The sequence below is a fragment of the Fukomys damarensis genome, unplaced genomic scaffold (genome assembly GCF_012274545.1).
Source record: "Fukomys damarensis isolate Sample0158 unplaced genomic scaffold, DMR_v1.0_HiC HiC_scaffold_36, whole genome shotgun sequence".
Classification (NCBI taxonomy): Eukaryota; Metazoa; Chordata; class Mammalia; order Rodentia; family Bathyergidae; genus Fukomys; species Fukomys damarensis.
Genome location: NW_022900948.1, coordinates 22,771,919 through 22,788,167, shown reverse-complemented (window position 1 = coordinate 22,788,167; position 16,249 = coordinate 22,771,919). Strand labels below are relative to the sequence as shown.

Below are 16,249 nucleotides of genomic sequence, written 5' to 3'. Positions count from 1 at the left end.
GATTTCCTCTGTGATCCATTGATTGTTCAGGAGAGTGTTGTTCAATTTCCATGTGTTTGTGAAGTTCCTACGGTTTCTTATGCTATTGATCTCCAATTTTATTGCACTGTGATCTGATAGTATACAGGGAATAACTTCAATTCTTTTGCATTTATTCAAACCTGTTTTGTGAGATAGTATGTGATCTATCTTGGAGAATGACCCATGTGCAGCTGAAAAGAATGTATATTCTAATTTTGTAGGAAACACTCTATAGACATCTAATAAGTCCATGAGTTCAAAAGCTTGGTTCAGTTCTAGTATTTCATTGTTGATTTTTTGCCTAGATAATCTGTCTATTTGTGATAGTGATGTGTTTAGATACTCCACAACTATTGTATTAGTGGTTATTTGGTTTTTCATGTTACTTAATATTTGTTTTATATAGTTGGGGGCATTTGTATTTGGTGCATGTATGTTTATGATTGTCATCTCTTTGTCTCGAATTGTTCCATTTACAAGGATGTAGTAGCCTTGTCTCTCTTAATCAGTTTTGGTTTGAAATTTGCTTCGTCTGCGAATAGGATTGCTACCCTTGCTTTTTTCTGGGCTCCTGTCGCGTGGAGAATTGTTTTCCATCATTTCACTTCCAGTCTATGGGCTTCTTTTTGCACTAGGTGTGTTTCTTGTATATAACATATTGTTGGATTTTGCTTCTTAATCCATTCTGCCAATCTATTTCTCTTGATTGGTGAATTGAGGCCATTGACAATGATAGTTATAACTGATATGTACTGACTTATTATTGTCACATTATTGTCCTTTTGTTAACTCTCTTTATTTTTTGTCCTCTCCTTTTAGTTTCTTGCCCTGGCTATTTGATTTGCTCTGTTGGGTCTCCTGTTGTTGTGATCTTCGTTGTCTTTTTCTAGGATATTGTTTAACATTCTTAGTAGTGCTGGTTTAGTATTCATGAAGTTTCACAAGCGTTCTTTGTCATGGAAGTATCTTATTTCTCCATTCATTTTGAAAGAGAGTTTTGCAGGATACATCAGTCTTGGTTGTAGGATGTTTTCTTTTAGGACTTGAAAGACCTCACTCCAGGCTCTCCTTGACTTGAGGGCTTGTGTTGAAATGTCTGCTATGATTCTGATGGGCTTCCCTTTGCATGTGATTTGTTTCTTTTCTCTTACTGCTTGTAGTATTTTGTTCTTCCGTTGAGTTTCTGGCATCTTGATTATTAAATGTCTAGGTGTAGATTTTTTTTTTGATAGTGGCTAGTTGCTGTCCTATATGCCTCGCTTATCTGTATGTCTAATTCTTCCCCTGTTTGGGAAGTTTTCTGTCATTAATTCTGTGAACAGCTTTTTTAAGTCATTTGCATTTTCTCCTGGTACTTCATGGATTTCTATCAGTCTTATGTTATTCTTCTTTGCATCATCTTGGAGTTGTTGGATCAATTTGTCATGCTCCCTTACTGTTTTTAATAGACCTCTCTTTTCACGGTCACTGTCTGCGATCCTATCTTCTATATCTGAAATTCTATCTTCGCATATAATTCTGCTTTGTATGCTTTCAATAGAGTTTTTAATCTCCTGGATATCCGTTTGAATCTGTTTAATGGATTCCATTTCTTTCCTATGTTGGGAGTTCATTGTTTCCATTTCTTTCTTATTCTGGGCCTTCATGGCCTCTATTATGTTTCTAAGCTCATCTATTTTTTTGTCAGTTTCTGTTCTGGAGTCTTGAAACATGCCTTTCATTTTGCTCACCATCTCCATGGTTATCTGGGAAATAATTTCTGTTTTAAATTTTTCTAGAGCTTGATTGATCAGTTTTTTTACTTCCTGTACTGTGAGTTCTGAGTATCCTGAAGGTTCACTATCTGATTTTTCATCCTCCTTTGCCCTACTGTTTGCCATTGGTGGACTGGAAGTCTGTCTTTGTGGCTTGCTTAAGTGTTTTCTCATCTTTATTTTTGCTGTTGGGTTGCCCTTGATTCAATCTCTGGGTCATTAAATCTTCCTGATATCATTGTGTCCCAGCCTTTGATTCCCTAATGACTTTTAGGCATTCTCATTTTTATAGCTGAGAAAACAACTCATCAAATCAATCCCTATCTTTTATCCCAATCGATACAATCAGGAATATAATAGGATCATTCACCACCCTTTATAGCCCCCCATGCCCCTGTACAGTGTGTCCAAGGAATGCTCAATCAGGGGATTTGAGAGCCGGGGTGGTGGTGGGGCACTACCCTCCTGGAGCTGGGTCAGAGCCAATCAGAGGCGTGGGCTGGAAGAAGCGTAGCTCCAGAGGAGGCCCGTAGATCGGGCGGCTGCACAGCAGAGAGGGTTCTGGGTCCAAGCCCGGGCGATGTCGCAAACGAAACTCCTAATACTAGTATTTTAGGTGAAAATCTCTCAACTAGCAGACAGGGTGGAACACAATCTTGTATCAAAGGGCATTTGTCAATCAGTGTTTTGTATATTGTGCTACAGAGATTTTATCTAATGGAGATGAAGATTAGACATGTAAAAGCTAGAGATAAGTTTCTGCCCCACTAATGATTTCCTGCAAATAAAAACACAGAACTAAATAATGGTACACCTGAGCCTGTACTCACTGTGAACACGGTAGCTGAAATGGCATAGATGAGGAGAGCCCGGAGACTGTCTTCAGCTATCTGAAGCTGTTCAGGAAGAACTTTTTCTTTTGGTGACCTTCTTTGCTTTGCATACAGCCACCATAGTACACCCGTGCCACCTGGAGAAAAACAAAACAAAACAAAACATAATTGCTTTTGTAATGATTGGCATAAGAAAATATGTAACACAAAATCCTCAATTTTCTTGGTCTTTCATACACATCAATATGGAACTTATGCAGTGATAATCCATTTAGCTGGTAGCTGTAACCTTTTGCCAGTGTAAGGAGCGTGCCAATTATATTATTATCATCTTTTACATTAAGCACTTACAAATTTTTCAGTGTATCAAATAAACTTCCTCCAAAGGAATTTAGTATTGACTTCATGCATCTGAGAGAGCAAGTAACAACAGATACCTCTGGGAGAGTCTACGGCCATATGACCCTGAATGCACCCAATCTCGTCAGATTCCTCTGAGAGTAACTGGTAACTCCAGTGCCTAGCACTGACACAATCATGCAATTGATTACATATCTGTACAATAAAAAAAATTAAGATAAAAAGAGGAGTGCCCCTAAAGGTAGGGAACAAAAACAGAAAATCTGATAGCAGTGGGAGTGAGGGGTAAGCATTTTAATTTTTAATATAGTTTTGGAGAGTTTGAGAACTAGACTGAAGAAGGCAAACCTACCTCAACATAAGAAAACAGAGTTACAGTCACTCATTCAGCAAACATTTTGAATTTCTTTTTTTTTCCCTGTTAAGTTTATTCGTACATTTAAAGCAAACAATATAGTTACATTTATCATTGGGATTGATAAATTGGGACTGATTGTCATTTTGCATTTCTACAAAATCTAAGATCACTTGCACTACTTGTAGAGGTTACAGAGTAATGAGGAAAAAAGCAAATAAATGAACAAATAAAAAAGGAGACAAGTAAAAATATGAAATGTAAGGAAAAAAATCTGGTTGGAGGGATAGTGCTTGTGCCTGGAAAGCACTGCAGTTTTACACACTGGTAAACAAAGCCTTGTTGGGAAGATGATGCTTAAGCAAGAGAATTAGAAGACTACAAGAAAGAGAAAGCAATCTATGAAACTAAGGAAAAAGTATTCTGAGCAAAGTTCTAGGATGCTAAGGTTGGACCATGCCTAGCTTGAGAAAAAGGACACCACTTGGCCACAGCAGTAAGCAAGAGTAAAAATGGTAGCAGATGTGAGTAGAGGGATGGCTGGGAATCACATCATCCTATAAGAGGAAGAGAAATTCAGAGTAGAGTGGCATATGCAGTGGCAAGACAAATGTCAATGGGCCGGGAGTGTAGCTCAGTAAAAAGGACTTGCCTACTATGCACACGGGAAAAGGAAAAAGGAAAAAAAAAAATGCCCCCAAGAACTCGGCTAGTATCTATGCACATCAACTTATCCTTCACCTGTACTGATGCAATGAATAGGTCAAAGGGAACTTTTATATACATCTGCTGGCAAAACACAACCATGAATTTTTCTTTTGCTGAAGATGAGTAAAGAAACCAAAGCAATCAATAGTCTCTTAAAAAGTCTTCTTCCATTTTGAAATCTTCCAAGTACAAGAAAATGGTTCCTGAAACTGGGGATATATTTTTTTTTGGGGGGGATATATTTTTTAGAATGGAAGACAATATGTTTTCAATAAACCAGAATAAAAAGTTATGAGAAAAGCTGAAGTTCAAGGAAAACAGAATGAGATAATATGTTTTTTGGAACAGTCACAGTAGATTCTATTTGTTGAACCTTTAATTGTGCTAAGAAATGTTCTAATCCTTCAAGTTGTGACTTAATTTAATCACAACACTAGTGAGTGGTTATTAGTACCTCTACAAATGACAAAATTGAAATTTAGGAAATTGAGTAACATGCCTAATGTCACATATGTAGTAAGCAGCAGAGTTATGATTGAATCCTAGATTTACTGTAATAACTATCTATCTAAACGTAGACTTGGATACTAAGGTTGTACGCTCAAGTAAAAAGAAAGATAACTGAAAGAGGACTATTATATAAAGCTGAAGAATAAACAATGACCTTAACAAAAACCACTAAATATTCAAAAAAAGAAAAAAAAATCAAAGTTGAAAAAGAAACCTCCTCAAAAGATCAACAATAATTTAAGATACATAATTAGACAAAAATCTTCAAATTAAAAGTCTTTACGAAAAATCACAGGGCTGGGTCTGGGATTTAGCTCCATGTCACTCCACCACTTGCCTTGCAAGTCTAAAGTCCCAAGTTTGATCTCCGGTTCCAAAAAAAAAAAAAAGAAATTCAGAGGGTTGGGCATGTAGTTCAGTGGTGAAGAACATAGGTGAGGCTCTGGGAGCTGGGTTTGACTCTCAGCACCATACACAGAAAAAAAAAAATTGGAGGTAGATCAAACAAATTAGGGGTAAATGAACAAAAGTTACACTCATTTTGATCCTGGATTCTTCTGAAAGTTCAGACCCAAGAGAATACACTGTACATGAATTTTATACCCAGTGATTTCAAAATTTGTATATGAAGGTAAAGACAAACTGAGATAAACAAGAATTGAGACAATACATAACCCAGAAGTCCTTCATCAATAAATTATTTCAATCCTAGTCAATATAAAGAACCAAAGCCAGGGATTTAGCTCAGTGGTGCCCATGCCTGTCTGGCAAATGCAAGGTCCTGAGTTTAATTCCCAGTACCAAAAAAAAAAAGAACCAAAATTAAGAATTCAAAAATGAAGGTTGATGGGAAAAGGACCAACAGTTTTTATTACAACCAGCCCAGAAAAACTTAAAACCAAATGCCAATAAAATTTTGAAACGTTTCAAGATAAAGGTAAACAAATTTTTAAAAAGATAAAGTATGCAGGAAGAGTGTTTCAACTTTAAAAATAATCTAACTATAAACGCTCAGGTTATTTTTTTGTTTTGTTTTGTAACAAATTTTTAAAAAGATAAAGTATGCAGGAAGAGTGTTTCAACTTTAAAAATAATCTAACTATAAACGCTCAGGTTATTTTTTTGTTTTTTGTTTTGTTTTGTTTTTTGAGACAGGGTCTCACTATGTAGTTGAGACTAACCTGGAACTCACTATATAGCCCAGGCTGGTTTCAAACTCACAGAGATCCTCCTACCTCAGCCTCCCGAGAGTTGGGATTACAGGCGTGTGCCACCATGCCCGGCAAGCTCAGGTTATTTAACAAGGCTAAAAAGCGGTGTAAGCAGAAGAGAGTAGGGATAAAAGAAATAAAAGTTTATGCTAAGTTTTAAAAAGTAAGGGATAACGCAATATATGCCATTTTAGCCTTTTATTATCATATAAGTCTAAAAAGTATATTCTGAAAATGTATGTTACCAAGTGTAGATGTAAAAATATTATGCATACTACCTAAGGGTGAAGATAATCAGAAAAAAGTATATATAGCAAAGATAGAGAAAACAAAATAAGAAAGCATACATTTCAGGAAAACATAAAATAGCAAAACCAAACATCAATAAGGATATAAATGTAAATGGAGACAGATTTCATTATTAAATGAATTACATATTCAAGCTAAAGATTTAACTGAATAATATATAATCACATACATATGCATAGTAAAAAGGTCTGGACTTCAAATGCTAACAGTGGGTGAAATAAGGACAGAGAATATAATTATAAAATTCTTAAAATACTCTTTATGGAGAAGATATAGCATATGGAAATAAAAAATTATTTTCTTCTTTGTATTTCTATTTGCTACCATGGAATTAGTGCCATGAAAATAAACAAATAGCTTACCAAGTGAACCCAATATGACCAGAATTGTTAAGATCCACACAAGTATTCTTGATATATACCTGATTATCACCATCAAAATCATGGATAGAACTGCAGGAAAGACAGAGAACATGTAGAATATTATTGAAAACATAAGAGAAATCCTTTGAATTGTTGTTCATGAACAGTGAAATATGTAATTTGTTGCTCTTAACTAGTTCATAACCACAAATTAGTAGGAAATTAAACTGGCTGTTCTTGTATTTTGATTTTGCTACTTGTACGACTTAAATAGATCACTCAAAAAACAAAGGCAACTAATTGTGTAGGTTTATAAATTATAGAAAAGAACACATGCAAATGCAAATGGTGACTCAAAAACAGCACAAGACTGTTGTGGATTCACCACGGGAAAGACATAAGACATGCAAACACACATGCCAGCACACATATTGTAGGGAATGATGTGTCATGTTGGTGATAAATTGTCATATGTAGATTGATATAAGTTAAATTAGTGTTACACTGCTTTGAGTAATGCATGTGTTTCATAAATGGGCCATCTTACTCTGACTATCAGTCTACAAACTAGATGGCATTTTATTTTTATCTGGCATTTTAAAGATTAACTCTAAGGAAGGATCTGACCCTATAATATCCTGAAGCCTACTGAGGTCAAAATTCCTCTAAGCTTATTACTTAAATGATCAAAAAGCTCTTCCTCAAAAATAAGCAAAGCTTATTTTGAGTTTATTAGTCAGCTTCTTTACCTGTTCTAATCCCAGTGTGCTAAAATCACGAATAAAATTCTCAAAAAAAGGGAGCATTTAATCCTTGAATGGGAACTTTATTTCTGAGATAATTTATGAATCTTTATTGATCTAAAGGCCCATTCCACAAGCAAATGAGCAAGTATACTAAGGTTCACATTATAGTCTCAAGCCTCAAGAGGATAGTTTTAATAAAAAATGAAATTCCAATGGCTTCACAACATAATTATCTTATTAAAATCATTGTTTTTAAGGTTCAGACATTATGTCTGGTTAAAATGTTCATTTATTTCAGAAACCAAGTAATTTTATATAAAGTTAAGTTTCTTTGGATCATTTGCAAAACCAAATAAATGGTTAGATCTGTTCTAGGAGGAACATTACTATGGTACTCACTTTTGCAATAAATGTACAAGAATGTAAAATAGATGAAAGCCCTTTAAATATCAAAGAATTAGATTTTCAATTGAGTCAAGTACTACATGAGCAAAAAGAAAATACTCTCTAATGACAGGAAAGACGGAAGTATTGCTTGTATGTTTTCAGTGACTAATTGCTGTTAACAGGCATAAATACTAATTTTACTTATAAAATGAAATAATTGTTTGGTTCCTACCACTTTACTTCTCATAACTAAGAAAGCCGATAAGTTCTAATACCCCTCATCTAGTTCTAAAGTGACACAGGAATTTTTCATCTTGAAAATAAAATTTTTACTTGATCATATTATTTATTGACTAGGAAACTCAATGGCTAATAAGTGGAGATTTCTGAATTTTTGCAGCACTCCAGTATCACTACAGTGATACTATGAATTGCAAAAATGAAAATAAAATTATATACTTCAAAAGTAATGTATCAGATACACACGTGCTTAGAAATATATGAGAGAATATGTGGCCTCTTTTCTTTCATAAGTAAATACACCTTTTAGAATTATAACTAGAAACAGAAGTGCTGACTCATTAAAAGATGCCTCCTGCTGTCATATTAAAGGTAGTCATAGACTTAGTAACCAAAGTATGGGAAAACACCAGTTTTCTCCACTGAAAGAAGAAAGGGAAATGAGTTTTAGGTATGTATATGCATACCTTTACGTACATATTTTTTACTGTATATAATCTGAAACAATTATTTTGGCTATGGGAAGTTAAACATTTTACAAGTATCCCCAGTTGTACTCATATTTTGGCTAAAAGACAGAACAGTCTTTTACTGCAGTACTATGCAATAGCTAATAACGAGAAAAACAATTACCTAGTGATAACAAGCAAAGTCCCAATATAATTTCTTTGCTGGTCATTACTCCACTAATCAGCCTGTGTAAGACACTATTGTCACTGACAAAGGTGATCAGGGCCTCTGCAAACTTGGCATAGCAGGAAATGTTCACAGGAGCACAGCGATGGAAGAATGGAATAGGTGCACTGGTGACACAAGAAAAAAAAATCAGAAAAAAAATTACTCCTACTTAATATAAATGCCACATCAAACACACAAATGAAAGGTGAATATGGCTGCAATACACTCCACCCTCCACACATCATTATGGGAGCTAAGAGCTGTGTGCTTAATGCTATGAAGATGACTGTCATGAGTAGTGATGCAAATCTTACCACAAGCCTTATTAAAAGAGGGTGGAGTGCATGTTCCAACAGAAGACATTACCCTCCCCTTCTGCAAAGAAATGCACACATACATATACATACACAGAACCACCAGAAGCAAAATCAAACACTTCAACTCCTCTACCAGTCAAAGGGCAGATGACAAAATTTACAAACATATACTTCACTGAACTGAAAATGAATTTGTATCATAAGCAATTTAAAAGGAAAAAACATTTGAAATATGCTGCCATTAACACACTATTTCCTTTAAAAAACAGCGTACAAAACTTGAGATCAATAAAGGTATTAAGGGCCCAAGTTTATTACCTCTCATATAAACAAAGTCATGCCAACAACGTAAGTATAATATACAGCTACTTAAAAGTAACTATGAATACTAATACAGGGAAATGCTTTTAATATAGGAATATGATGCCGGCATCTCTGCATAACAATTAGATATATACGAATGGCAACAAAAGAAAATTTAAAGAGTAAAGAAATCTGGCTTATTAGGGTCATGAGATTCTGGACTATTTTCTTTTCCTTTTATACATATGTGTCCAAAAATGGGGGGAAATAACTAAATACTTAATCATTTAAATTTAGTCCAGTTTTGTCTTGTGAAGGAACACAGGCATGTGTGACCTCCGACATAAATCTGGTTTGTAATAAAAACATGGTTTAACTCAAACTTCTGAGAGGATAATACATATCAAATCAATAACAGAATCTGAAACAAAGGACTATGAATATGCCTTTAGTTATGATGCCAGGATTCTAAGAGTCCCTATGTTTATCCATGCACAAATACTTAACATGTGAATTAAGTTAAAATCTAGCCATCATTAACATGAATCCTGCGTTTCCAGAATTGTTCAAAGAACTATCAGTGACAGGTGTAACATTTTTTATTGGAATGTCGTGTGTTCTTAGTCTTAGTTGGCACTACATTTTGGTCTAATTAGTGGATAAATTGCATGGTTGGGTACCAAATTCCTAAGTTTCTAACATCAGCAAACAATTATGTATAACATAAAGCAAAACACTTTGTTTCCTTTCTCAAAAAACACTTCTTTTCAAATAAGTAAACTATGCATCAATTTTCCTTAAACGATAATGAATGAGCACCAATGGTTGTAAGAATAAGCAACAACTTCCACGCTGTTATAATTCATGAAACAAAATAATTTTAAAGATGTAGCTTACCTCAGTTATGCCTCAGTGGGATGTATCAAAAAATGATTTAACAATATGATACAAATAATTCATTTTAAAAAATCTCTTGTGTCCCTCAGTGTGTATTTATACATACCTCCAAAATAGTAATAGTGAAACTTAATGCTGAATTTTTAGAAATTACAGGAAGCCAAAGCATTCTGAGCAAGGTTTGAATTAAAAGAATGAGAATGACTGTTTTTGATGAAAAATTATTTAATAGTGTAAAAAATTAAATTATATAACACTTAAGTGAAATTTATTTAGCTAAAAATATTACAATAATAAAAAAGGATTAACTATTTCAAGTGAAGGAAAGCTGATTTAGAACAGAAGTGACTGAATGGACAATTTTGTTCCTTCTTACAACTTTCTTTTCTGATGTTGTTTCTGCCAAAATAATGCTTTCAAGGACATATTTTAAACTACAGTGTGGCTATCTTCCAAACTAAAATCCTCTCTGCTCCATAATAATATGTATCCTCATCCTCTGTATATGTTACCCTGTCATCTCTGAAGTAGCCGCTGCTTAAACTCACTTACCTCTAACCTTGAATATAAAATGTTTCCACCTGAAGGATACTGCTGTTCTTTTCTTGTTTACAGTACCCACTAATTTTCTTATTCTTGCTCCCTTGCTTCCTTTTTCCTATTCAATAACCATAAAAATTTAAATTTTCCTAACATTTCATAGCTGTATGTTGCTCTGTCTTGCTTTCTCAATTTGTTCATCTGTTATTAAAGCACAAGAATAAGTACTACTTTGTAAGCCTCTTTTAAATTAACACCTCCACTACACCTCCACCACCACCACCACCACCATCATCATCATAGAGCATGCCCATAAATTAGCAACTCTAGATTATTTAGGAACAGCATAACCAGTATATTCAGCGTTCTCTGCTTTTCTAACTTAGGATGAGTGTAGTGGATTAGACAAGGGAAGAATGATATTCTCAAAATTCTAACCTTTTATTTTAAACCTTATATTTGTTTAATTTGTTTTGCCAAAGAAACACAGTGAAAACTTTAGTCTAATTGTACAGAAAGCAGAATTTATAACCAGTAGCAAACATAAAAGGATAAACCTAAGCCCCTGGCAAGCTGGAAATCCATGAGGAGGTGACCCAGATCCCCTCATAAGTGGCTTCCTGGGTAGGGAGATCCTAAGAGGAAGAGGCACAATCTAATCCTTCATTTTTATCTAGGAGGAAACACTGAGTAATATCTGCTCTGACCTTATCCTTTCAAGATAAATATAAACATTTGCCCAACTGTAAAGAATACTTTTTATAAGTATCCTTCAAAAAAACTGGGGCAAAATAACAATAATCTTTTATCGTATAGTTTAACCTATGTCACTTTAAAAAACCTGACAGCTCTAAATTTAAATGTATAAAATTAGCACAAGTTGATTAACTGCATTGTCTAGCTCATAGTTAAAATCTCCTCTTAATACTAACCAAAAATATAGAAGGCAAATAAGAGATAATATTCATATATATTATTAAAAAATAAAATTAAACACTAAGCTTTAAAGTAAAAAAAAAAAATCATTAGATTCCCTTGTCTGTCATTCTTTTTCTCAACTCCCCAAATAAAAACTCTACCAGCCATATTTTTTGATACATGAACTATTTTGGTTTTGTTCTTATTCTTTTCTTTTTTTTCTTTTTGTGTGTGTACGCTGGTAAATGAACTCAGGACTTTGTGTATGTATCCTACCACTGAGTAGATTCCTAGCCCCTTGAATTATTTTCTGATTTGTAAAAACTAAACAATATGGCCCTGAAATGATTTGTCTTATGTTTTATCATTTAAATACCATCTGATATAATGAATTTAAAATGAATTAGTTGATTTTGTACACTTCTGAGAAAATGATAACCTATTATGAGATCATTTCTATTTTAGTATCTAACCTAAATAAAACATTCTGTGCTTCTTAATTATGAGACAGGTATTCTATTTATAGTAAATCTTTCTATCTTTCAAAGCCCACAGAACAGTGAATCTTTAAGAAGTCAATGAAGTCCCATTAGGAACTGATGATGTTTCATATTACTGAAACAGTCAACAAGAACAAAATGAATTTATAATGTCTTTTAAGGATTTTTAAAAATCTCTACCGTTGGTAGGCAAATTGTATCTTACCTTGGCAAACACACTGTCCATTTGCCTTGAAGTCCAGATTATCACAGTTAATGAGCTCCCTAAAGTATAACAAATGGTGCCTAAGATCTCTTGTCCATATGCCTTCATAAGAGAAGGCAGAAGCCTACATTTAATAAAATTATTTTAGAATTTTGGGTTAAAAATAAACAACTACACATGACTTCCACAGCGAAAAGTTTATTTATGAAAGAATACCAATTAAGGTCTCTAACAAGATCTTTATACCATACAAAAGGAAGGGAACAAGTAAGTCAAGAAGGTGAGACCTAATGAAAATACAGAGTGGTTTTCATGCATTTTATCTCATGCCATTTTTCTCTTTCATTCACTCCCGTACTCAAAAACAAAACATCCCACTAACCGTGGTACAGACTCTATAAGATCCTGGATTCAAAAATGATTAGTTGTGTAGCCCTAGATCACTTATCCTCTCATTTTCCATTTCCTCATTTACAAATCAGGGGCAATATCTGTACCAATTTTCTGAGGTTAAATGAGATAATACATTAAGAAACTTAGCCTGCTGCCTGGCACACAATGATGATTTGAGACTCTTCCATTTAAAACATTGGAATATTTAACTTTTTTTTCTTGGTTATTCACTTCTTACTTCCCTATCCTATTATTAACTCCCCAGCATCTAGTAACTTTGTTATTATCCAGAGGTACCCAAATAAATAGTGAATGGTATAAATTTATTATGTAATCTGGTGCTGTTTTCTCTAGCTATACATAATAGCCTGTAAACATACAGCTAGCTATTCTCAATATTGCTACCACACTTGGCATTTTACCAAGAGACACATGAATTTGCATAAAATATTGTTCTTTCTAGGCATTTGCTTTTAAAATTCTTAGAAAGAGTAACCATTTGGCTGTTATGTGTCATTAGTATTTTATTGCAAATTAGTTCATAATTGCTTTCTCTACAATAGGTACAGCCTTTAGCTGCAGATCTCTGGGTACCCAGGAAGGCTGGGGCAAAGGAACAGCTTTACAAGCTTAGAGAAATGATACTTCCTACACAAGATTCCCTGCACAATAATGGATATATAACACCTATTATCTAAGTCTTAAAACAGTTCGATGAGAGAAAGTATGAATATTCCCATTTTACACGAGGAAACTTGATTTAAAGAGGTTGAGAGATTCCTTTAAACTGACCAAAAAAGTGGTGATTTGGAATTCAGTCCCAGAATTATCTGGGCTCAAAGTACTCTGTCGATGCTCTTAGCATAGCAAAAGAGATGTAAAAGATACTGAGGGCCACTTGTTTGCATCACAAAGGCCTGGTGCCTTTTTTTTTTTTTAAATCATCTTTTAAAAAAAAAAGTTAACAGGAATCTACTAGACTATGAGTCCAGGTAAGGATATGGTTCAGCTCTTAGTCATCTTTGGAGACTTGATATCTATATGTGGAAGAGGGTGATACCCAAGTTTTTTTAATTAAAACAAAATTATTCTTGTTCTCATATCCTTTCATTTTGTTTGCTAAATACTTACTTATAAGGTTCAAATTTACCTTCCTGTTATTAACTGTTTACTTCTGAATAAGCTTAGTTCAGACAAGCGATAAGGCTACTTCTATTGGGAGGTAAAACAAGGAAAACCTAAGAAGCTTTAAGCACAATATAAACATGGTGTATAGTCACTTTTCAGATAGTATAGGTTTAGTATTTCATTTCATATAAGTGAGACAGATGAAGACCTTGTTAAATGTAGTCTGTCCATCTATAATGCAACCTTAATACTATGCTTTGTCTTCTAGTAAACGTCCTTTGGATTCTGTGAGAGGTGTGTGTATAGCCAGGACCACTATACCCAAGAGGAGCAGAAACAAGCAGTGCTCTACATGGTGTAGTCAAAGGCCAGAGGGAGGAAGTATGAGCCAAGCCACCTTCCCTAATCCAGTCTCACCTATAACTATACAGGAACAGAACAACCTCATTCTCCAACTCAAGCTTTCTGTTTATCCTTTCATGTGTTCTGCCCTTGAGAGAATGATTCTATACTCAAAGTGTTTATTTCAAACAGACTTAGCAGATGGGCAGATATATGTGTAGAACTTTTCTTATTTTTCTATCAATATTCTTCAATGACTATTGAAAGGACCTCCTTTGCTTGACTGTTACAACCTCCTTAAGAATCTTACTTATCATGAATGAGATCTCCTTACTTGTGGATTTATGGCCGTAATTTTTAGGTCTCTCTCTTAGTGAGTATCTTTTAAAATAGTCTCTTTACTTTTATGCCTAAAGGCTTTTAAATTTCAATTTTAAATAGCAACTTGACAAGACTAAAAGAGCTAGAAATCAATTTAACTTATATATCCTTTTTCTAATTTCCAACAGAAAATTTCAAATTCCACTAAAAGCATGAATTATAGCCATAAGTAATCCTACAGAAAGTAGACCTTTGTGTTTTCATATCTCAAAAATTTTTACTCAGCAGGTCATTATTACTTATTGAGATACAATGTATTGACTTAAGAGTCAGTTTTTCTCCAGAAGTTTCTTTATGTCATATAGTTAGCAATAAATACAGAGGTTCTCAAGATCAGACATACTGCCGGGCTGGGGATAAGGCACTCAGCAATAAAGCACTTGCCTAGCATGCATGAGGGCACAGGTTTGGTCCCTAGCACTATGAGTAAAAAACAAAGAAACACGGTGAGCCAGGAATAGTGGTGCAGGCCTATAATCCCAGCAGTTGGGAGGCTGAGGCAAAAGAACTGCAAGTTCGAAGCTAGCCTGGGCTACAATAATGAGACGCCGTCTCAGAAAAAAAAAAAAAAAAAAAAACCCAAAAGATCAGACATATTCCCACATGTGGATATGTGCTGCACACACACCCACCCAAACATACACATACATAACTCTGAGGATATATTATAAAATGCTTAAAACCTGTAATTTTAAAATTTGCTTGACTTATAATTACTATGTGATCCAAAGATTTGTTTCATCTTTATATCCACTGTACTCCGTAAGCATTTAATAAGAAATGTTGAGTAAGATGTTAGATAACAGTCTAATACAAACAATGTGCCTAAAGGATATAATCTGAAACAACCTATGAAGAATAATCACTGCTATACTTTTTAAATATACATAGTAAATTAAAAAATAATTCTGATATCACTAGGATTGACTTCAACGAATCTTTGGGGCCATGAGACTTGGTTTTTTTTTTTAAGACTTGGTTTATAAGTTTGTTGAAGGTTTGATAATGATTTGGCAGTTTTGTATACTTAAATATAATGGCATGGAAATAAAAACAAATAAAAGCAAGCCCTTAAAATTTTAAAAAAATGTTAGAACAAGAAAAATTGCCTGTGTATGCTTTTAAAAGGTAAAAATATATATTTATTGTCCTATCTATTCTTACTTTTTAAATTTTACTATATAAGTACTGGACCTGAGTGATAGGCATCATTGACTATTTTCTCAGTATAGTATGTGCAGTGTAAAATTTACCTATGAAAACAGAAGTTACAAGTTAACAGCTTAGCAATAAAATTTACCTCGCTGGAACTGGTAGTTTGGGGCACAGATCAGAAGATTTAAGAGATACAGTATATTCAGAAGGCTTTAGGTTGTAGCTACATAGTGCTGAGCCTGTAGAAAGAAAAACTTCATGTTAGCTGACAGAACAGAGTCGGGACAAATTCTCGTACTGGTTCACTTTAATTTGTTAATATGTTAATATCAACATATATAACTGTCAAACATAGAATTAATAAGAATCTGGTTTGATCTACATCATCATAAGTCCTAAATCACTTAAAACTGATTCTTTTTAGAAATTACTGATAATGTACAAATTTTAATGTTAAAGATAATAACACAAAGTACTAAAAGTACTTTACTGAGTGTCTGCCATATGTCAAGTTTTATACAAGATGACACATATATACGTCATTTACTGTAACTCTATAAGGCAGGTACTATTAGGCTTAACTATTTGGAGGAAATAAAGGGCCAGGATTTAGCTCAGTGGTGCTGCCACCTGCCTCACAAGTACAAGGTCCCAAGTTCAATCCCTGGTACCAAAAAAAAAAAAAAAAAAAAAAAA

The 16,249-nt window shown here is 34.0% G+C and overlaps 1 protein-coding gene across 1 annotated transcript in view; it reads right to left on the bottom strand.

Moving 5' to 3' along the window:
* Slc44a1 (solute carrier family 44 member 1) overlaps positions 1-16,249 on the bottom strand; it is a 105,885-nt gene that overhangs the window by 39,560 nt on the left and 50,076 nt on the right. Inside the window, exons 5-8 of the mRNA XM_010619701.2 lie at positions 15,699-15,792; positions 8,430-8,599; positions 6,424-6,513; positions 2,606-2,745 (exon numbers count right to left, since the gene is read on the bottom strand). Of these exons, the coding sequence (XP_010618003.1) occupies positions 2,606-2,745; positions 6,424-6,513; positions 8,430-8,599; positions 15,699-15,792 (494 nt within the window). The remainder of the gene's footprint in view (positions 1-2,605; positions 2,746-6,423; positions 6,514-8,429; positions 8,600-15,698; positions 15,793-16,249) is intronic.